The 24,458-nt window shown below is 42.5% G+C and overlaps 1 protein-coding gene across 11 annotated transcripts in view; it reads left to right on the top strand.

Annotated features, from left to right (window-relative positions):
* The first annotated feature begins 23,616 nt into the window (after positions 1-23,616).
* Positions 23,617-24,458, top strand: part of scn1laa (sodium channel, voltage-gated, type I-like, alpha) — a 150,349-nt gene continuing 149,507 nt past the window's right edge. For 10 of the 11 annotated variants that reach the window (XM_059966436.1, XM_059966435.1, XM_059966433.1 and 7 more), the window contains exon 1: positions 23,620-23,883. In XM_059966436.1, the coding sequence (XP_059822419.1) occupies positions 23,620-23,883 (264 nt within the window). Of the gene's footprint in view, positions 23,884-24,458 lie in introns of all 11 variants that reach the window. The other variant, XM_059966437.1, reaches the window with a different exon arrangement.

Genomic DNA, 24,458 nt, shown 5'->3' with positions numbered 1-24,458 from the left:
ACACTGGGGATGCGGAGGCCTTGTCAAATCTAACTGGAGGATCTCATTATAGTTCTCTTTTGGTAGCTGGCCAAATTGACTTGTTTATTAGCTGCCAGGAATGAGAGCCAATGCTGGAAACCTGGAAATCTTTGAATACATTTTGGTAATTCTGAAAGGGAAGCCATGCTTTTCGGGTCATAGGGATCAAGAGATGGGCTATTTTAAGGTAAAAAGGGCAAGTGATTAAGAATCATAAATACAAGAAATTCTGCGGGTGCTGGAAATCTAGAGCAACACACACACAGAATGCTGGAGGAACACAGCAGTTCAGGCAGCATCTCTGAATAAACATTCAATGTTTTGGGCCGGTATCCGCCATCAGAACCAAAGGAGTATCCCAGTCTGAAATTTTGACTGTTTATTTGTTTCCATAGATGCTGCTTGAACTGCTGAGTTCCCCAGCATTGTGTGTGTGTTGCAAGTGATCAGGACTTATAGCAGGAGAAAGAGAAACTGGCAAGAAGCTGGGGATGATCAGAGAACGGTTCATGGGAGTGGGAGAATTGCAAAGAAGCAAATGGTGAGTGCCAGAGGATGGAATGTTGTAGAGTCAGGGGATAGGGGAGATGAGGAATTGGGCTGCAGGTGAATGGGCAACTGAGGGATTCTAGGCATAGTAATGCCAAGCTTTGGTAGGAAAGAGAAGGTGAGTTGGAGAGAGAGATTTGAATGGAACTGAGTTCAGGACGTCAGGACCAATGCAAACTAGAGGATTATATGTGTGTATATTAGCTGGATGGAACCAGAAAACCATAAGGTACAGGTGGAAACTACAACCATTGTAGTCTACAACCCAGTTCAGAGTAACAGTCAGCTCCACCCACTACTATCCACACATTTCACCCACACCCACCAGTTCTGAGCATATCTCTCCCCCTCCTCAACACTTTCCCATCTCATTCCAGTTCCATCTGCCCTTGTCTCTCAGCTAATGACTCCCACTATCATGTTCCTTATTTATCAGATTCTGTTTAACTCTCTAATAGCTATCTCCGTCTCCGCAACACTGTTCCTCACCTCACTCTAGATGAAACATTTGTCCACCTCTGTCTATTCTCTTTCTCCAAACTCTATCTCTTCCCCCTTCCTATCTGTCCATCATCCTTCGCTCCTCCCCAGTCTAACATTCCAGCTCTGCCTACTGTCTCACCACTCTCCCTCACTGGATGTCTTCCCTCTTCACTCTTAATCCTGATGCAGGGTCTCTCTCAACCCAGCTACTGCTTGGCCCACTGAGTTCCTCCAGTAGATTACTGGTTGCATTTAATACACAAATTTGATGTGTAAATTTAACCTGCCCTGCAAATTTAAAATTTAATATTTTGCATTTCCTTTCAAAAATTTTGCATGCTTTGAAACAGTGTAATTTTATAGAGACGATTAAAGATGTGTTCTCAAATCTTTTAAACCATCTCTTATCCACTGTCATAGGGAGCACCTAGGCCAAATGCTTCTGTTCATCTTTAAAGTTCAAAATAAATTTATTATCAAAGTACATATATGTCATCACACAAAACAGTGAGATTTACGGTCTTGTGTACTGTCTTATGGGCATACTCAATAAGTCCACAATAGGCGAGTAATCATTACAGAGTCAATGAAAGACCACACCGACTTGGGCGTTCAACCAGAGTGCAAAAGACAACAAACTGTGCAGATACAAAAAGAAATAATAATAATAATGATAATAAGACCATAAGACACAGGAACAGAATTAGGCCATTTTGCCCATCGAGACTGCCCCGCCATTTAATGATAATTAATACAATTTTTCTCACAGCCCCAATCTTCTGCCTTCTCCCCATATCCCTTCAGGCCCTGACCAATCAAGAATCTTTCAACCTCTGCCTTAAATATCCATACTAACTTGGCATCCATAGATTTACCACTCTCTGGCTAAAGAAGTTCCTCATCTCCAGTCTAAAAGGATGCCCCTCTATTCTGAGTGTGTGTTTGATGGTTGTAGACTCTCCCACCATAGGAAACATCCTCTCCACATCCACTCTATCAAAACCTTTCACCATTCGTTAAGTTTTAATAAGGTCACCTCTCATTCTTCTGAATTCTATTGAATACAGGCCCAGAGCCATCAAACAGTCTTCAAATGACAAGCCATTCAATCCTGGAAACATTTTCATAAACTTCCTTTGAATCCTCGCTGTTTCATCCTTCCAAGATAAGATGCCAAAACAAGCTCCAAGTGAGACCTCACCAGTGCTTTATTAAGTTTTCAACATTACATCCTTGCTTTTATATTCTAGTCCTCTTGAAATGAAAGCTAACATGAATGCTACATTCAAAAAACTAGGTAATGACAGAGATCTAGAAGATTATAAGGCCAGCAGGAAGGAGCTTAAGAATGAAATTAGGAGAGCCAGAAGGGGCCATGAGAAGGCCTTGGCGGACAGGATTAAGGAAAACCCCAAGACATTCTACAAGTATGTGAAGAGCAAGAGGATAAGATGTGAGAGAATAGGACCAAGTGTGACAGTGGAAAAGTGGGTATGAAACCAGAAGAGATAGCAGAGGTACTTAATGAATACTTTGCTTCAGTATTCACTACGGAAAAGGATCTTGGCGATTGTAGGGATGACTTGCAGTGGACCGAAAAGCCTGAGCATGTAGACATTAAGAAAGAGGATGTGCTGGAGCTTTTGTAAAGCATCAAGTTGGATAAGTCTCTGGGACTGGACAAAATGTACCCCAGGCTACTGTGGGAGGCGAGGGAGGAGATTGCTGAGCCTCTGGCGATGATCTTTGCATCATCAATGGGGACGGGAGAGGTTCTGGAGGATTGGAGTGTTGCGGATGTTGTTCCCTTATTCAAGAAAGGGAGTAGAGATAGCCCAGGAAATTATAGACCAGTGAGTCTTACCTCAGTGGTTGGTTAGTTGATGGAGAAGATCCTGAGAGGCAGGATTTATGAACATTTAGAGAGGCATAATATGATTAGGAATAGTCAGCATGACTTTGTCAAAGGCAGGTCGTGCCTAATGAACCTGATTGAGTTTTGAGGATGTGACTAAACACATTGATGCAGGAAGAGCAGTAGATGTAGTGTATATGGATTTCAGCATGGCATTTGATAAGATACCCCATGCAAGGCGTAGTGAGAAAGTAAGGAGGCATGGGATCCAAGGGGACATTGCTTTGTGGATCCAGAACTGGCTTGCCCACAGAAGGCAAAGAGTGGTTGTAGACAGATCATATTCTGCATGGAGGTTGGTGACCAGTGGAGTGCCTCAAGGATCTGTTCTGGGACCCCTTCTCTTTGTGATTTTTATAAATGACCTGGATGAGGAAGTGGAGGGATGGGTTAGTAAATTTGCTGAGGACACAAAGGTTGGGGGAGTTGTGGATAGTGTGGAGGGCTGTCAGAGGTTACAGCAGGGCATCGATAGGATGCAAAACTGGGCTGAGAATTGGCAGATGGAGTTCAACCCAGATAAGTGTGAAGTGGTTCATTTTAGTAGGTCAAATATGATGGCAGAATATAGTATTAATGGTAAGACTCTTGGCAGTGTGGAGGATCAGAGGGATCTTGGGGTCCATAGGACGCTCAAAGCAGCTGTGCAGGTTAAGAAGGGAAACGGTGCATTGGCCTTCATCAATTGTAGGATTGAGTTTAGGAGAAGAGAGGTAATGTTGCAGCTATATATGACGCTGGTCAGACCCCACTTGCAACACTGTGCTCAGTTCTGCTTGCCTCACGATAGGAAGGATGTGGAAACCATAGAAAGGGTGCAGAGAAGATTTAAAAGGGTGTTGCCTGGATTGAGGAGCATGCCTTATGAGAATAGATTGAGTGAACTTGGCCTTTTCTCTTTGGAGCAATGGATGATGAGAGCTGATAGAGGTGTATAAGATGATGAGAGGCGTTGATCGTGTGGATAGTCAGAGGCTCTTTCCCAGGGCTGAAATGGCTAACATGAAAGGACACAGTTTTAAGGTGCTTGGAAGAAGATACAGAGGAGATGTCAGGGGTACGTTTTTTACACAGAGAGCGGTAAGTCCGTGGAATGGGCTGCTGGCGACGGTGGTGGAGGTGGATACAATAGGGTCTTTTAAGAGACTCCTGAATAGGTACATGGAGCTTAGAAAAGTAGAGGGTTATGGGTAATACTAGGTAATTTCTAAGGTATGGACATGTTCGGCACAACTTTGTGGGTCGAAGGGCCGGTATTGTGCTGTAGGTTTTCTGTGTTTTCTATGTTTTCTATCATATTTGCCTCCTCACCACAGACTCAACACGCAAATTAAGCTTTAGGGAATCGTGCACAGAGACTCCCAAGTCCTTTTGCACTTCAGGTTTTTTTTGTATTTTCTCTCCATTTAGAAAATAGTCAACTCTTTTATTTCTTCCACCAAAGTGCATGACCATACACTTCCTGACGCTGTATTCCATCCGCCATTCCTTTGCCCATTCTCCTAATCCCTTGGAGTCCTTCTGGGCCTCTATACTTCCGCAAAACTATCTGCCCCTCTACCTATCTTCATATCAACTGCAAAGCCTTCAATTCCATCAACCAATCATTGACATGTAATATAAAAAGAATCAGTCCCAACATTGACCCCTGTGAAACACCATTAGCCACTTTGCAGCCAGCCAGAAAAGGCTCCGTTTATGCCTACACTTTGCCTCCTACCGATCAGCCACTTATTTATTCATGCTAGAATACTTCTTGTAATACAATGGGCTCTTAGCTTGTTAAGCTGCCTCAACCCAGATAAGTGTGAGGTGGTTCATTTTGGTAGGTCAAACGTGATGACAGAGTATAGTATTAATGGTAAGGTTCTTGGCAGTGTGGAGGATCAGAGGGATCTTGGGGTCCGAGTCCATAGGACACTCAAAGCAGCTGTGCAGGTTGAGTCTGTGGTTAAGAAAGCATATAGTTCTTTGGCCTTCATCAATCGTGGGATGAGTTTAGGAACTGAAGGGTAATGTTGCAGCTATATAGGACCCTTGTAAGATCCCACTTGGAGTACTGTGCTCAGTTCTGGTCGCCTCACTACAGGAAGGATGTGGAAGCCATAGAAAGGGTGCAGAGGAGATTTACAAGGATGTTGCCTGGATTGGGGAGCGTGCCTTATGAGAATAGGTTGAGTGAACTTGGCCTTTTCTCCTTGGAGTGATGGCGGATGAAAGGTGACTTGTTAGAGGTGTATCAGATGACAAGAGGCATTGATTGTGCAGATACTCAAGAAGCTTTCTCACAGAGCTGAAGTGGCTAGCATGAGAGGGCACAGTTTTAAAGTGCTTGCAAGTAGGTACAGAGGTAAGTTTTTTACGCTGAGAGTGGTGAGTGCGTGGAATGAGCTGCCGACGATGATGGTGGAGGCGGATATGATAGGGTCTTTTAAGAGACCGGTATATGGACAGGTATATGGAGCCCAGAAACATAGAGGGCTATGGGTAATCCTAGGTAATTTTTCAGGTAAGGACATGTTCAGAACAGCTTTGTGGGCCGAAGGGTCTGGATTGTGTTGTAGGTTTTCTATGTTTCTATGTGTGGCACCTTGTCAAAGGCCTTCTGAAAATCCAAGTACACAACATCAACCCATTCTCCTTTGTCAATCCTGCCTGTTACTTCTTCAAAGAATTCCAGCTGGTTTGTCAGACATGATTTACCCTGTTGACTATGGTCTATTTTATCTTGTGCCTTCAAGCACCCTGAGACCTCATCCTTATTAATCGACTCCAAAATCTTTCCAACCACTGAAGTCAGACTAACTGACCTGCAGTTTCCTTTCTTCTGCCTCTCTCCCTTCTTGAAGAGTGGAGTGACATTTGAAATTTTCCAGTTTCCCAGAACCATTCCAGAATCCAGTGATTCTTGAAATAATGCCTTCGCAGCCTATTTTGGCCACCGCTTTCAGAACCCTGACGTGTACACCATTTGGTCCAGGTGACATCTGCCTTCAGACCTTTCAGTTTCCCAATAACCTTTTCTCTAGTTACGGTAACTTCACATACTTCATGACCCCGACACCTGGAACATCCACCACACTGCTAGTGTCTTCCTTGTCTCCCATTACTACCTCTTCAGCATAATTTTCCAGTGGTCTAAAATACACTCTTGCCTCTTTTTTACGTTTTATATATCTGAAGAAACTTTTGGTATCTTCCTTAATGTTATTGGCAAATTAATTTTGTATTCCACCTGTATCTTAATGACTTTTTTAATTGCCTTCTGTTGGTTTTTAATATCTTCCCGATCCTCTAACTTCCCACTGATTTTTGCTCTATTATATGCCCTCAAACAAAGGCAGTTTGTTAGAAGCTGCAGCTGGATGCATTTCTCACGGTTGTATTGTCAGGGACACAGGAGGTCTCCCTGCCTTCCCACATCCCACAAGAGGAACATTCCACAAACGTGCCTGGCATCTCTGTCCTAGCTGAGCAGAAATAAAGAAGAGAAGAAAAATAAAACTTGAGCTTTTTCTTTGCTTTCTGTAAGTGAAGCTCTCTTCGCGGAAGCCTTGAAGAGCTAAAGCCTCAAGATCACAATTCTGACTCTGCCCACTTGTCGACAGACACTGCGATGATAGCAACTGTGCTTGCCCCTGCCTTCCTTTAATTTGCTCTTACTAATCAATCCCAGATGCCGACTGATAACTGGTCAGAGCTCTTTTCTGCTGCTGTCTTTTATCCTTGAGTAGTGGACCTGATTGAAATCCCCTCCGCTCCAAACTTACGATGTCCAGATTATTTATAATAAAGAAATAAGAAATACATATTGAGAAGATGAGATGAAGAGTCCTGAAAGTGAATCCACAGGTTGTGGGTACATTTCAGTGATGGATCAAGTGAAATTGAGTGAAGTTATCCCCTTTGGTTCAAGACCCTGATTGTTGAGGGGTAGTAACTGTTCTTGGATCTGGTGGTGTTAGTCCTGAGGCTCCTGTACATTCTTCTTGATGGCAACAGTGAAAAGAGAACATAGCATGGATGGTGGTGGTCTCAGATGATTGATGCTACTTTCCTGTGACATTATTTCATGTATTTGTGTTCAGTGATGGAGAGGGCTTCATCTGTGATGGACTAGGCCGTACGATTTTCCATTCAAGTGCATTGGTGTTTCCATACCAGGCAGTGATGCAGCCTGTCAATATACTCTTCACTTCATATCTGTGAAAGTTTGTCAACATTTTAGATTGCATGCCAAATCTTTGCAAAATCCTAAGGAAGTAGAGGCACTGCCATGCTCACTTTGCAATTGCACTTAACGTGCTGAGTTCTGGACAGGTCCTCCAAAGTAGTAACACCAAGGAATTCAAAGTTGCTGACTCTGTCCACCTCTAATCCTCCGCCGAGGACTGACTCGTGTACCTCTGGTTTCCTCCTCCTGAAGTCAATAATCAGCTTCTTAGTCTTGCTGACATTGTGTAAAATGTTGTTGTTGGGCAACACTCAGTCGGGTTTTCAGTCTCCTTCCTATTGCCACCTTTGACTCAGCCTATGTCCGAGGTGTCATTAGCAAACTTGAATGTAGCATTGGAACTGTGTTTAGCCACACGGTCGTAGCACTCAGCCTTGTGGTGCACCTGTGGTGATGGAGACCATGAGGGAGATGTTGTTGCCGATCTGAATTGACAGTAGTCTGCTAGTGAGGAAATTGAGGATCTAATTGCAGGAGGAGGTATGAAAAAGTTTTGGTATGCCCTTCAATGTCTATATATGAAATAAAAATGAAGCAATATACTGTTTATGTAATTAAATTATCATCATATTCCTTGCTCTACTTTTTGTAAATGTGATCAAATTTCTAATTTCTTTGGAATATTCTTAAGGCACAACCTTACAGTAATTGTACTAACAGCATCAGAAGGTTTGCTGGCTAACTGGAACCTGCCAATTCTATGATTTAGTCTGATGCTCAATGCTTTAGAGTCTGGCCAAAAAATATAGCTCTTGGCTAACAGCAAGCCCATGGTCTTTCTCATGGAGTAGAGCTAACACCTCATTTGCATTCTCTGCTTTGTTGACTGTGACCTGTAAATGTAAATTTGCTTCCATCGATGATGATGCCTTTCCCACCCAAATCTATGACTTTACAAATATGTAAGTCACCCTTGATGCTGTCAATAATCTAAGTGTCAGAACACTGTCTAATGACAGTTGTTCGAGCTAAAGTGCTCCCAGGCTGACTCAGACATTTTCTTTCTGAATAATATCAATACTAATCCTGAACTTCCTGTAACCAAATTTGCATCTCATAGACTTTATCCTGGACTTACCTTTTGCTGTACTTGAATTTAAAAATCACATCGCCGGAAAACTGTTGTAAAAAAACAAATGCAAGGAATAAGCACTTTGCTGAACTTGCAGGACCCATTTTGAGTGCCAGTTCTTCCACACAATGATTCCCTATTATCACTTGGGTTATTCAGCAGTAGAACCTATTGTACCGATTGGATCCATTGATTGCACAGTAAACTAGCTGCAGAATCAGGTTTATTATTACCAGTATACGTTGTGAAACTTGTTAACTTAGCAGCAGCATTACAAATGAAACAGATGATAAATAAATATAGAGATAAAGACTGAATTACATTAAGTATACTTATATGTCTACTAAATAGTTAAGTTAAAATAAGTAGTGCAAAAACAAACAAATAAAAAAGTAGTGAGGTTGTGTTCATGGGTTCAATATCCATTTAGAAATAGGATGGCAGGAGGGAAGAAGCTGTCCCTGAATCGCTGAGTGTGTGCCTTCAGGCTTCTGTACCTCCTTCCTGACAGTAACAATGAGAAGAGGGCATGTCCTTCATGGTGTGGATCCTTAATGATGGACTCTGACTTCCTAAATCACCACTCCTTGAAGATGTCTTGGATATTATGGAGGCTAGTTCCCACGATGGAAATGACCAACCTTACAAGTTTCTGCAACTTACTTCGATCCTGTGCAGTAGCCTGCTTCCCATACAACACAGTGATGCAGGCAGTCAGAATGCTCTCCACAATAAATCTGCAGAAGTTTTTGAGTGTTTTAGTTGACAAACCAAGTCTCCTCAAACTCTTAATGAAATATAACTGCAGTCTTGCCTTCTTTATAGCTACATCAAAATGTTACATCCAGGATAGATCCTCAGAGATAATGACACCCAGGAAGTTGGAATTGCTCCCTTTCTCCATTTCTGATTCCTCTATGAGTTAAGCTCTACTTCGGGTACAAGCATCAGTAATGTGGCACCCTGTCACCTCTCATCTCAGAGAAAAGTCCTTTCTTCCTGGTGTATTAGGAGAATGGCCAAAGAAGTGACAGATGGAATACAGTGTCAGGATGTGTATGGACATGCACTTTGATAGAAGAAATAAAAGAGTAGACTGTTTTCTAATGGAGAGAAAATTAAAAAATATGAGATGCAAAGGGACCTGGGAGTCCATGTACAGGATTTCCAAAAAGTTAATTTGCAGGTTGAGCCAATGGTAAGGAAGGCAAAGCAATATTAGCATTAATTTTGAGAGGTCTAGAATATAAAAGCAAGGATATAATGTTGAGACTTTATAAAGCACTGCTGAGGCCTCATTTGAAGCATCGTGAGCAGGTCTGGGTCCCTTACCTAAGAAAGGATGTGCTCACTTTGGAGAGGGTTCAAATGAGGTTCACAAACCTCATCCAAATCAACAATCTATGAAATGTTGAAAGGCCTTGATAGAGTGGATTTGGAGATGATGTTTCTTACGGTGGGAGAGCCTATGACTAGAGGACACAACCTCAGATTAGAGGGTGCCCTTTCTGAACAATGAGGAGGAATTTCTTTAGCCAGAGAATGGGGAATCTGTGGAATCCATTGCTACACGTGACTGTGGCGGCCAAGTCATTGGGCATATTTAAGGCAGAGGTTGATAGATTCTAATTAATCAAGGTGCTAAAGGTTACAGAGAGAAGGCAGGAGATCGGGGCTGAGAAGGAATTGGATCAGCCATGATTAAATGTTGGAGCAGACTCGATGGGCCAAATGGCCTAATTCTGCTCCTACATATTATGATCTAATGGCCTTCTGGTATTATGGCACATTGCAACCTCTAAAACAGGGAATCCTAATCTTTTTTAATGCTATGGACCCTTACCACCAACTAAGGGGTTCATGGATACCAGGTTGGAGCTGCTCAAGATGTCCACTTCACACTCTCATGACGCTTTGATCTTCTGTTATTAATTAGTGGCATGATGGCTGGCCAGCACAAAAATAAATCAATAAACCGTTCCATCATCTCTGACCTTTCAAATGGACAAGTTTATTGTGCCTCAAATCAATATCAATATGCTCAATGACTTCAAATCCCATTGTGGACCAGTTAAAAATAGTGCCCCACATGCTGTCTTCTGACAATGTACTATGTAAACTGTTGATCCTTAAACTAACATTGGTTTTCGATGGTTGGTAGAATATGCTGATATTGAGCATGCTAAATAAATAAAACAGCAGGCGAGGCTCTGATGTTGTTTCATCTGATGAGCATGCTGCATGTGTTTAAATGTTGCAAACAAAAGCCATCTTTTCAATTTTCCTCTTCATCCCTGTTTACTTTTGCTTCATGCCTGTCCACCTGCCTCTTTCCAAGCTTGTATCTTGAAACAATAGAGTCATGCAGCACAGAAAACAGGCCATTCAGCCCAACTGGTTTATGCTGTCCAAGATGTCCATTCAAGTTTATAACTTCCCACTGCAGCTCTCAGAATTTTCTTCTACCTTTAAATGAACAGCAGTCTAATGTCTACTTTTATCATGGTCCCAATCATTTATTCCCTATCTTGCTCCTAATTTCCTTTGATTCTGCCATGGTCCCGATTGTTAATTTCCCAATTGCTTCTAATTTTCTTTGATGATGGTAAACGTGGTTTCCATCAAGAACTCAGTATAAGAACCCCGACATCACAGCCACTAGTTGCCAGTTCGTTGGTCTTTTTCCTGTGAGTAACTATGCTTCATGAAGGCTTAGAATGGTTTGTTCTAGGTTTAGCTCCAGTTTCAAGGTTTACCTATGAGACTCTGTTTCTCTGAGTCAAGGCTCTGTGTCAAGGTTCCATATCAAGACTCCATGTCAAGATCCCTCCTGCCTGCTGTTTGGTGTTTACACCTGTGTAAACATCCAAACTCAGTCTCCGTGCCTGTGTCCTGCACTTGGGTTCGCTTCCTTCACTTGGTGTAACACCTTTTTAATTTTACCGTAATCTGTCCACTCAGTCTGGTATGGGCTAATTTTAGTAATAACATTTTTCATACCAGTTACTTATCTAAAGCCGACCTCATAGACTGCAGTGGACATATTCCTCTTCTCCTGTCAGGGAGTTCTTTCACTTGTCTTCAAAGATGTTGCCTGTTGTGGTTTATTGTCACTGGAAGAATACCATCATCACTGTTTCCGGTCAATCCTCCAAATTCGCTGGAAGGATAAGTGAATCTAAATCGATCTTCTGGCTTATCCCAACATTCCCAATTTTGAGACTTTAGTTTTCCTTGGGTTCTGAGCACTGACTCCTGGGGACCTTTGGCCCCGACTGCTCAATTTGGAGAAGGAGCCTTCAGGATGGTGTTAATAATCTCATGGCTATATTTTGAGAGCACATAGTGTATAAACAGTGTATAAACTATCCACCCACCCATCCCATCTCAGAATCTGAATCACTTTATTGCCCATATGTGAAACATACCAGAATGAATTATGGTCCGTTGCTAAGCATAAAGCACAGGGCAATACTATAAAAGACAATACAATAGCAACCAACGATTTACAGGCAGTAGTGCAAACAACCACAAGCAATCAACAATTAGCAGAACAGTCACATGCACAAATGTCAATAATCAAACTTAAATAAATATGAACATATGAACAGGCTCACTAATTACCAACAGAACAAGGTGAGCAGGAGAGATCGTTTAACGGATGTTGCGCAGGGAGAGTTAGGGTATTATTACACCTGAGTGAGTTTTGTTAAGGAACTGGATAGCTACAGGAAAGAAGCTTTGGAGATGACCTCTAGTCCTGGTGGCGATAGACTTGTAGTATCTCCCTGATGGCGATTTGGTGAGTGGGTGACTGCTAAGGTGGGTGGAGTCAACAGTAATTTTTTTCAGTTCTTTTCTGAGCTCTGGTGATGATCAGGTCTTTTAATGTCAGTATTTGTTAGCATCTCTCTCATCTGTGGAAGAGTCTACATTTGTCACACCAGCCTCCTTACACACATCAGAATTCCAGGACAAGCCATTCTCAGTCACAGAAGAGGAATAGGAAACATGACAATGCCCGAACATATTTTTGTTACGAATGAAGCTTCCCCCTCACCCCATGCTAAAATCTACATCAGCCTCCGACACAGGTACTCCCAACCGTCCCGTCAGCTGCGGTATGTCTGTGGCTTGCTCAGGTAAATTGCCCCCAAACCCAGTTTATGTTGGCATAGTTCCTATTTGTCTTGCATAACCTTCTACTCCTTCAGGCAATTTTATTTAGTTCATTGCCTCCTGGTTGCTTAATTAAACTTCAGTTTACTAATGGTTATCCACTGGGATGTAATGTAATGCTTAGCACAAAGCTTTATTGTACCAGCGGCCCGGGTGAATTTCCCACCACTGCCAGTAAGAAGCTTGCCTGTTTTCACCGTGACCGCGTGCATTTTCTCCCAGAGCTCCAGTTTCCTTCCACAGTTATCGTAAATTGTCCTGTGATCGGGGTACGATTAGATGGGGGATTACTGGGGGGATTGGCTCAAAGGGCTGGAAGGGCCTATTCTGCATTTTATCTTAATTGATAGATAGATAGATTAATTCCCTGCCTATTTCCCTCAAACCATAGACCACCTCAGTAATTTCCATCTCTCTATCACCTCTTCTTGTTCCTTCAAGTTCACTTTCCTCCTTCTATTAATAAATTTCGTCTCCCTGTAAATTTAACGGCTGTGGAATGAAGCCCTCTCTGCCATCCTCATTCTCTTCTTGCATTACTTTGGCATTTCCTGCAATTGATTGTAACATTTCTATAGCTAAATGACACTTCAGTTTCCCTCAGTTACTTTGTCTTCATTACTTTTTGTCCATTAGATGTATATCTCAATTGCTAGAATTGGTTGCACAATAAAAAAAAGCATAAAGCAACACACTCAAATTGCTGGAGGAACTCAGCAGGTCAGGCAGCATCTATAGTAATGAGAAAACAGTCAATATTTCAGGCCAAGACCCTTCTTCAGGACAGGCAAAGAAGGAGGAAAATGTAGAATACAAAGTGGGGGGGGGGAGAGGAAAAAGGATAGCTAGAAGGTGATAGGTGAAACTGGGTGGGTAGGAAAGGTAAGGAAGAAATTTGTCAGGAGAGGAGAGTGGACCATAGGAGAAAGGGAAGGAGGAGGGGACCCAAGTGAGGTGATAGGCCAGAGTGGGGAATAGAAGAAGATGGGAGGAGGAGGGAAAAATTTTTATTGGAAGGAGAAATCGATATTCACCATCAGGTTGGAGCCTACCAGAATGGAATATAAGGTATTGTTCCTCCACGCTGAGGGTGGCCTGATGTGGTACAAGAGAAGGTCATGGTCCAACAGGGTCCCCCAATTTACAACGTGTCTCACCAGTGCAGAGGAGGCCACATTGGGAGCACCAGATACAATAGACAGCCCCAGCAGATTCGCAGGCGAAGTGTTGCCTCACTTGGAAGGACTGTTTGGGACACTGAATGGAGGTGAGGGAGGAGGTGAATGGGCAGGTATAACACTTTGCCAGCTTGTCAAAATAAGAAAAATCGGATCCTGGTCAACTTTGCTAAAATGTTCACTATTTGAAAGAAATTGCAGGAGCTTTAATATAACTTCCATCAACCTCTACATTTCCCGTGCCTCACTGGAAACAACAATGAAAGGAGCTCATTAATATATTTAACCATGAAGATTGAGACAAACATTCAGGAGCTTCTGTAACTTCCTTTTTTAACCCTAACTATCTGAGACAACTTTTATCTAATGCTAGTAGAACACAAACATGAGAAAATCTGCAGATACTGGAAGTAGATGCTGCCTGACCTGCTGAGTTCCTCCAGTATTTTGTGTGTGTTGCTTTTTTCTAGTGTTCCCTGCTTCAATAGCCCTAAACTTCCATCCTGAAGTCACCTTGTCCATAAGGTCCATCTACCACCCTTTTGATTTTCTTCCCACCATACTGATAACCACTCAACTGCTCTTCCTGGTCCCTGAGTCAGCAAAAGTTATTACTGGGGTAACTTCACTCAACTTCACTTGCCCTATCATAAAACTGTTCCCACAACCTCCAGACTCACTTTCAAGAACTCCTTATCTCATGCTCTCGATATTTATTGCTTATTTCTTTGTTATTATTATTTCTTTCCTTTTGTATTTGCACCGTTTGTTGTCTTTCGCACACTAGTTGAATGTGCAAGTTGGTGTGGCCTTTCATTAATTCTATTATGATTATTATTCTATTATGGATTTATTGAGTACGCTTGTGAGACAATGATTCTCATATATGCATATGGTGACATATATGTACTTTCATAATAGATTTACTTAGAACTTTGGTTTCTTTTTCTCAGGTATTTCTTAAGTTCTTCTTGAAATCTGCATCTTTCCCCAACTTGAAAGACATCCCCACACTGGACCCTTCTAATTGCTTCTTCAGCAATCTTCCTTCTTCGTGAATGCTTGAATGTAATGTCACCAGAACTCATCCCCCTCTTTCCTGCCATTCTGTGACTGAATTAAAGTGTTACTGTATTAAAATAGTCCCAATCAAAGTCAGAATGACGTCCATTGTGTTGTCCTACGTGACCGAGCAGCACCCATTATTGTAGATGACTGTGCATTCCTCCTGGTGCACGTCTCTCATCCAGTTGCATTGAACTGCCTTTGCCTGATTTGCACATCAAAGCCGAGTTAATGCAGGTACTAAATTAAAGCAACAAGTTGCCGGACAGTATCACAACAAACAATGACCAAAAACCTGATTTTAAAAAAAGATGTAAAATTAACTAGCAATGGACATATAAATAGACAGTAAAAGCTTCTGTTTGAACAAGGGAAATATTAAATAAAATGGAGATGTGCAGACAAGAGGAACAGCTCCCCATATTCTGCCTGGGTTGTCTATAACTCGATGGCTTGAGCATTGAATTCTCCAAGTTCTGGTAAACTGCTCCCACTCTGTCCCTTTTCTTTGCCCTCCGCCACTGTTTCCATCTGTCCTCCCAATGTCCCTCACATGATCACATGCCTCACCTTCCACCCCAGCAGATTCCATCATCTTTAGCCCTTTGTTACCTCCACCTATCACCTCCTAGCTTCTGCTGTTTTTTCCACTCTCCTCTGTCTGCCTGTCAGTCCCTCCCCCCTTTACTTGGATCGACCTTTTGCTTGCTCACTCTTCCTCTATCCCAGGGATTCCAAAATTTTTTTATACTTGGGACTAAAACCATTAAGCAAGGGCTCTCTGGACTCCAGGTTGGGAAATCCTGCTTAGCCCTTTCCTTCCCTTTTAATACTGACTATCCCCCCTCTATCTTTCAGTCGGGACCGCAGGTTCTCAACCTGGGGTCCACAGGCCCCTCGATTATGGCATAATAAAGGTTGCACCCCGGTCCAGATGACAGTCCATTTTTCTCTACAGAGCTGCCTGACCTGCCAGTTTCCTCCGGCATCTCGGGTGCTACATTAAGTAAAGTGGTTGTGGGTTTCTTTATTGAAGGGAAGGCATATTTGTCTTTAATGGAATGCCACAAAGTTTCATTAGACTAATTGCATGGATTTGTACAAAAAAGATTAGAATGAGAGGAACAACGCATTAATTGATGAGTCATCAGAGACTTGAATGATAGGATCAAGTTATTTACTTATTGAGATATCCACGGAACAGGCCTCTTTGGCCCACCAAGCTGAACCGTCTATCAACCCCCGATTTAATCCTTGCCTTATCATGGGACAATTTACAATGACCAATTAACCTACCAATTGGTACACCTTTGTGAGAACCCACTGATTTTGTCAAGTACCTTGACGTTACCTTGTAAAAAATGCCATCGCCTTCTCTCAATTCCTCCATTTCTGCCACATCTGCTCTGCGGATGAGGCTTTTCATTCCGGAACTATTGAGATGTTCTTCTTCAAAGAAAGGGACTTCCCTCCCTCCATCTTCAATGCTGCCCTCACCTGCATCTCTTCCATTTCACACTTGTCTGCCTTCACCCCATCCACCCGCCACCCCACCAGGGATAGGGTTTCACTTGTCCTCACCTACCACACCACCCACGTCTATGTCCAGCCCATAATCCTCAGTAACTTCTGCCATCTCCAGTAGAATCCCACCACCAAGCAAACCTTTCCCTCCGCAACTTTCTGCTCCCTATGCGACTCACTTGACCATTCGACCCTCCCCACTGATCTCCCTCCTGGTATTTACCCTTGCAAGTGGAACAATGCTACACTGGCCCCTTCTCCTCCTCCTTTTCTACCATTCAGGGCCCCAGACAATCCTTCCAGGTGAGGTGACGCTTCTGTTGGGATCATCTAATGCAGCGGTCCCCAACCACCGGGCCCCGAGGAAACGGTATGATTTGGTGGTACGAAACGATATGAGTCAGCAGCACTGCAGCCCCGTTGCACATGCTTTGCAGCCCGGTGGTTGGGGACCACTGATCTAACGTATCCGGTGATCCTGGTGTAGCTTCCAGTATATCGGTAAGACCCAACATAGCTTGGGAGATCACTTCGCTGAGCACCTAGAAAGAGCAGGATCTCCCAGTGGCCACCATTTCAATTCTACTTCCCATTCCCATTCCGACATGTCAGTCCATGGCCGCCTCTAATGCTGTGATGAGGCCACACTCAGGTTGGAGGAGCAACACCTTATATTCAATCTGAGCAGTCTCCAACTTGAAAGCATTAACATCGATTTCTCAAACTTCCAGTAACTGCCCCCCTTCACCATTCTCCGTTCCCATTTCCCTCACACGTCTTGTCTCCTTGCCTGTCCATCACCTCCCTCTGGTGCTCCTCCCACTTCCCTTTCCTCCATGGCCTTCTGTCCTCTCCAGTCAAATTCCCCCTTTTAACCCTTTCACTAATTCACTTCCCAGCTCCTCACCCCTCCTCCTCTCCTGGTTTCACCTATCTATCATCTTGTATGTCCTCTCCTCCCCCCACCTTCTCCCTCTGACTTCTCATCTTTCTCTCCAGTGCTGATGAAGGGCGAGGCCCGAAACATCGACTGTTTACCCTTTTCCATAGTTGCTGTCTGTCCTGCTGAGTTCCTCCTCCGTTTTGTGTGTTACAGTACCTGGGTTGCTGGTCCTGTAAGGCATGGTGCTAACCACTATGTCACCATGCCGCCCCAAGTTTGCAGCTGATGCAAAACTAAGTAGCAAAGTTGACTATGAGTTTTGAAATGGAGATTGTTTAACAAATTAAATGCTGATGCTGAAGTTCTTAAGTTTCCCACTTGTCACAGAAAATGGATATGAAGGCAGGGGAACCATCAGGAAAGTAATTGTTAACATTAGTTTTGTTACAAGTCAATATTCAAAGATTCAAAGTACGTTTATTATAAAAGTAACTATACAAAATACAGCTCTGAGATTCGTGCTTCCACAGGCAGCCACAAAACAAAGATACATCATGGAACCCGTTCAGGAAAACATCAAACGCTAAATATGCAAAATAAAAGAACAAATAAAAGTACAAATGGCAAAAAGCAAACGAGCTGCACGTTGAATATCAAACAAAACCAGTAGTATTTAGTTTAGTTCAGCGCTGCATCGCTAGCCGGTGCAGGCCACAGGGCCATTCTTCCCTGAAGCAACCCAGTCCACATCGATCGCCTCGATCAAAAACAGCAAACAAACCCAGAAAGACATGCAACATGCACCTCAATGTCCCACAAAGCAAGTCAACAACCTCACCAATCCTTCCTGGCGATATGGACCCCGAGACTCCTGTACTTTCCTCTGTGGGTTGTGGCTAGCAAGAGGGAGGTGAAGACCAGTCAAACGCAGGCAGATGGGGCTGAAGCGTGGAAGAGAGACTAATTTCATAGGGCTTTGGCAAGACATTTATCTGCAGTGTTATGCATTGTTTGGGTCTCTTTACAACATTAAAAATTTAATATTTAAAAGAAGTTTGGATAAGCACCAAGGTGTTGTTATTGTTGGTTGTCTGTCATTTCTGACAGTGACGTAACCTCTGGGACAGGAATTTTATAGTGAAAGAATCATTGCACTGGGGCATTTCCACTCTCTTGGACTCAAAAATTGCCATGACTGGAGACTTCCTTGGCTGCAGTGGATAGCCATGATGCCTTTTGTGCCTTGTCATGCCCTTTGCTCTCCACAACGTGTTGCAGTACAGGCTTCTTGGCCATTGGATCTTGTAGTTGATCTCATTTGCCCGAACTGGTCAGCCAGAACTGGCTTCGCATGCTGGAGTAGGCATATCCCTGTCTCGCTGGGGTTGGAGGTTCCCAGCTACACTCACCTGGTTTAGCCTGCCCGTCGAACTGGTGTACTGGGGTGTGGCCACTGCCATGTGCAAACAGTTACTTGGAGACACGGATGAGGGCTGGGTGGCACGTGGATGAGCTGCCCTTGGGTGGAGCACAACAAGCCCACCACCAGAGGTGCTACCTCTTTCTGGACACCCCCATACACCCCAGTACCAGGATGCTGCCTGGTTTAGGGGGCATGCACTATCATGAGAGGCTGGGCAAATGTAATTTGTTTTCTTCAGGGCAGTGGAGGCTGAGGGGTGATCTGACAGAGGTTTGTAAGGTTATGAGAGGCATAGATAGAGTAGACAGAGAGTATATTTTTCCCAGGGAAGAAATGTCTAATACTAGAGGGCATGGATTGAGGGCGAGAGGGGGTAGGTTCGAAACGGATGTGAGGGATGTTTTTAACTCAGAGAGTGGTGGATGCCCAGAATGCGCTGCCTGGTGTGGAGGTAGAGGCAAATACATTGGAGGCTTTTAAGAGAAGTTTAGATAGGCACATGGATGTGAGGAAGATGGAGGGATATTGACATTGTTCAGGTAGGAGGGATTCATTTTTGGGTTTTTTTTGATTTACTTTTTAGCTGGTTCAGCACAACGTTGTGGGCCGAATGGCCTGTTCCTGTGCTGAACTTCTTAATGTTCTAGGTACACGTGTAAGAGGAGTATGGAGGGTTACGGTCTAGGTGCAGGCTGATGGGACTGGGCAGAATAATATTTCACCACACACAAGATGGGCCAAATGGCTTGTTTCTGTGCTTTACTACTCTATGACTCTATGAACAATGTACTTGTCTCTATTGGAATGCCCTAAAGATGAGGGAATTAGGATCAGGATGTTTTTGTTTGCCTGGAACTTTGAAGAGCATGAATAGATCTCACTGGGCCAATTTAGCATTAGTGGCCAAATTGAGCTCCAGGTCTCACTGCAGAGTAGAGTATTCCTTGAGAGGTAACCAGTCCTGAGGCAGTGTTCTCAGGTCCTGCCCTGGTCCTTATATAGCTCTGTCTCAATAATCACCTACTCAAAAATAGTTCAAGTCATAGCACAAGAATTCTTAGGAGCGTAGTTCTCTTCTGATAACTCCATAAACAAACATTTCGAAATAGACACCATCTACGAACCCCTAAGTGGCAAAGAAACGCAAGCCATCAGAATTCAAAGTTGAAATGAAGAAGAAGCCAACCAAAACCAAGGCAAGAGAATGGGGGCCTACGTATATAAACATGAGCACTTCCAGAGAGAAACACCAACAGTTTGCACACTGAGAATGTCACCTCGAATGGTGATGAAATGTCTGCAGGCTAATTGCCAAGCAACGTCAAATAGTTCAAGTAAATGTAACCAATTATAAAACTATTAAAAACTAAAATGATCTTTCAAGTGCTGAGCTCTGTGATAGCACAAGAGGTCAGAGTGGTCTTTGCCATGTTCCGGTCTTCTGCGCTTCGTTGTGCAAGTATGGAAGTCAGGAACAAACTGACCTGTCCCTTCAGCGGCAGGTGGCTCAGTCTGGAGCTGCCAACTAGTGATCAGGACCAGAGCAGCTCCACACTGAGCCATGGCTCTTTGAGAGAGGAGGATTCTACAGGGATTTGTGTGAAAGATTCCTCATGAATTTTGCCCTCAAACTGAAGAAATAAACATACAAATTTTGGAAGTGTGAAATAAAAGCAGAAAATGGTGATTGCAGGTTAGGTGGCATCTGTAGGAAGGAAAGCAGTTAACATTTAAGGTCTCAGGATTGTCATTCTCTTTGGGATGCCTACAACCGGTCTTGGAGTAAGGTGCTCTTTTCTTTTTTTGGATAGATTATTCGGCATTAGAGCAATTACTGAGATTTGTTGCAAAGAACGGGCGAACCCAAACGCAGGACACTGGCACAGAGATGGAGTTAGGATGCAGGCGAGGACGTGAGCGTGTCTGGAGCTGAACGGCGAACAGGAGGGTGAACAGAAAGGCAGGAGGCAGGCAGAACTAAACTTGACACAGGGCATTGCTGGAGCTGAACAGCAAACAGGAGACAGGCGGCAGGCAACTTGACAAAGACAGACAGAGTTACACAGGGAAATCTCGTTACAGAAGTTAAACTTGGAATATACAATCCTAAGCGGCCAGGAACGTGAATTACCACACTGGCTAAAACAACGATCTGGCGATGAGTGGTTGCAAACCTGCGATATTTATGCTGTGCCACAATCAAAGAGGATTAGGAGAATATGGGGAATTAACACTAGGGACCATGACAAGATTAGGATGTGGGAAGGTAGAATTGAGTTAAAAGATCCATTGTGGGCATAGTAAATACTAATGCATGCTAAAGGAGTCAGATAAGACCATTAGACCATAGGATATAGGATATTTGGTCCATTGAGTCTGGTCTGCCATTTCATCATGGCTGATCCATTTTGCTTCTCAACCCCAATCTGCTGCTTTCTCCCCATATCGCTTCATGCCCTGACCAGTCAAGAATCTAGCAACCTCTACCTTAAATATACCCAGTGACTTGGCCTCCACAGCTACCTATGGTAATGAATTTTACAAATTCACCACTCTCTGGCTAAAGAAATTCCTCCTCATCTCTGTTCTAAAAAATTTTTATAGCCTCTATTCTGGGGCTGTGTCCTCTAGTCTTAGACTCCCCCATCATAGGAAACAAATGGCCTACTCCTTGTGCAACTACTCCTCTGCAAAACTGTACTAATAGTTTGTGACCCTTAGTTACAGTTTCTTCAGTCGCAAGTTATTTTAGCCAACCATCAGGCAGGAGTTTACTGACGAAAAGTCCAACTGAGCCCATGATTGGTAGATTGGTGGGTTTCTGTGTTACATATTCATGAATGACAGAAGGAATTCAGAACAAAGTGATGCTGATGAAAGTTTCAGGTAAAGTAACCAGCTATCAAGTTGTAAGATTATAAATCTTTGACTGTGAAAAGTAAACCTTGATGAACGGCAATGAAGTTGTGTTTGGGTTACCAGCAAACAGGAAATGAAGCATGTACAGATTTTCTGATTTTTTTATGAGGTAGCATTATTTGAATGATACAGTACTGTGAAAAGTCATGTGTGTGTGTGTGTGTGTGTGTTTATAGCTTTTGCACAGTACTATGGTAATTTTATGTATTGTACTGTATTGCTACTGCTTCTGATATGGGTCCGTCTTGTGGACTGAGAGTGGGAAGGGGGAAAGGAGAGGGGAATCATAGTTGGGAAAAAGGGGAAGGGAGAGGGGAGGGAGCAGGAAGAACCAGAAAGACATTCTGCAATGATCAATAAACCAGTTGTTTGGAATCAAATGACTTTGCCTAGTGTCTCAGGGCCGGGTGTGTCTGTACCTGCTCCACATCCCCCTGCCCCTCCCGAATCTCCTACTCTGCCACCTGTCCCACACCCCTCCTGCAGCGCTCCATCCTCTTCATTCCCAACATCGTTTGCTCCCAACAGATTTACAAATTCACTCTCTACTCCACATTGACAGAAGTGCAGAACTCTTAGGATTCCCAGCTATTATCTATCTATCTATATATATAGTAGCCTAGGGAAAAGTACACGCAGGACAACAAATACTTTTTCAAGCCTTAAACTTCTTTATCTGTTTTAGATGTTTTATTGCAGAAAGAGGATATCAAAAACGACAAAATGAATTGAAACAAATCAGTTCCCACCATTACAATCGCAGTTTAACCAGACCACGCCCTTGTTACTTGTGCAGTATGAAAATAACTGAAACAAAATATACAAAACCAACACAGTAGTGGCAAATCTAAAAAAAATACAAACAATGTTAGAATCCCACCAACCCTGTACCTTATACACAATATCGAAAATATGAATAAATACATCTCATCTTCACTAAGAGATATACTCACATTTGACACACACGTGCTTAGCTTCCAAACACATATAGGCTGGACCTTGAAATGAGTTCTCCTCACTCATGCTAGTAGGCCAATTAAGGAACTTGACAATCAGGCTGTCCAACACTGATCAGTTTAATTTCCTCATCAAACCTGGGAAAAGCATTAGTACATCATCCTTTCTAGAATATGGCAACTCTTCATTCTACTCCACCCATGCAAAATTGACATCACCATTTTCTGTTAAAGGCACAGGTAGCTATTTTAGCATTACAAAGGTACAGTTTAACCATAAAGAAAAGATATTTAACAGTCACCTGGTTACATATATATATATATATAAAACAATTGAAAAGTTTTGGTGGGAAGTATTTCATACCTTCTCACAACATTTTAGGGTCCAATTTGACCGAAATCCCCTTACTGCCTTGTTTGGTATTATTGCAAATGAAGATATAACCTTAAATACTCCTAACCTACAAGTTTTAGATTTTACCTCTCTTTTAGCAAGAGCAATCTTGCTTAAATGGAAGGAGTCTACCCCTCCTACACATCTTCAATGGCTACATGATATCATGTCTTATTTAAATTTAGAAAAGATCCGCTGCTCAGTCTTAAATTCGAAACAATCTTTTTATGGTATTTGGGGACCTTTCCTAAATTACTTTTCCAATTTATAAAGTTTAACAGTGCACAGACTTTTATGTATATTTTTATCTTCTCTTCTTAAGTGAATATGTTTTTTTTCTAATTATCCATTGTCAAAAATCAGCATTTTTCTTTGGTAGTTGGTAGGGGGTTGACTTTTTTTTATATAAAAAAATTCTTTTATGATGTATGACTTATCTTTAAATTTTTGATTACAGAGTGGTATACTTTTATGTGTTATGCTTTAACATTTTGATCAATTTTATTACAATATATGAATGTACACAAGTTATGTTGAGATGTATCTACGTGTTGCACTTTGTAAATCTTGTTTTTTTTTCCTTCTGAATAAAAATATTGTAAAAAGAAAACGTGCGTGTGTGTGTGTGTGTGTGTGTGTGTGTATGCATGTGTGTGTAAAAAATTTTTACTCAGTACTGTAGGTGCATTCTATAAGGTCTATAAGATTTAGCTTAATTTTTTTCAAAATAATTATTTTCCTTTGACAGATGTGTATATTGTTTTAATGTAGCATGTTTTTATGTACGAGGCTAGAAGTTAATCTCCAAGGTGCACGATGAAAAGATGGCACAGCCACTGCTTGCACCGCCAGGACCAGACAGCCTCGTACATTTCACCCGGGAATCTCTTGCAGCTATTGAGAGATGCATTGCAGAGGAAAAAGCCAAGAGACCCAAGGAACAACACAGTGAAGATGCTGAAAATGGCCCAAAGCCAAATCGTGACTTGGAAGCCGGCAAATCACTACCATTTATTTATGGTGACATACCTCCAGGGATGGTTTCTGAGCCATTGCAAGACCTGGACCCATTTTATAGAACAAAAAAAGTGAGTGTTTCATTAGCTTCTCAAATTGGTGATATGCTTAGCACTGTTGCCAAAACTTCTGTGATTTTCACTTTTTTTCTTCATGTGACACTTCCTGCTGTGTATGTCATATTTGAATATGGAGCTCAGTACTTTCCCTATGAAATAGAACTGAGCACTTTATTGTTTTTCTTCTCACTGCATGCTTCCAAAGTTTTTATCTTGGAAAGCAGGAAAGCTAAAGATAACTCTTGTTTCTGGCTATGATACATTTGGTCTTTTGCTTAGAATGGCAGTAGGAGGCTTGGGTGTCTTATGAACTCCTTTAAGCTCTGTTAAGCTTGATTCTTCTATAAGGACTGTTGGGTATTTGTATTTCTTTTCTGTTTGTTTTTTGTTCTGTTTGTCACTCTCTACTGCACCCGCAATGTTTCTCAAAGTACCTGAACTACTAATAATTCATCTCTCAAGTGGGATGCCAATTAGAAGAGATATAACATTACACTGATGATTCATTACTACAGTTTCTCAGGAGTGACTCAAGTCAAAATTAGTGGTGTGCTCTTGAAACTATCCCAAACTTTCTCTGCTGTTCC

Source organism: Hypanus sabinus, chromosome 4 (assembly GCF_030144855.1).
Source record: "Hypanus sabinus isolate sHypSab1 chromosome 4, sHypSab1.hap1, whole genome shotgun sequence".
In the NCBI taxonomy this organism is placed as follows: Eukaryota; Metazoa; Chordata; class Chondrichthyes; order Myliobatiformes; family Dasyatidae; genus Hypanus; species Hypanus sabinus.
This window is presented reverse-complemented; position numbering and strand designations above follow the sequence as displayed.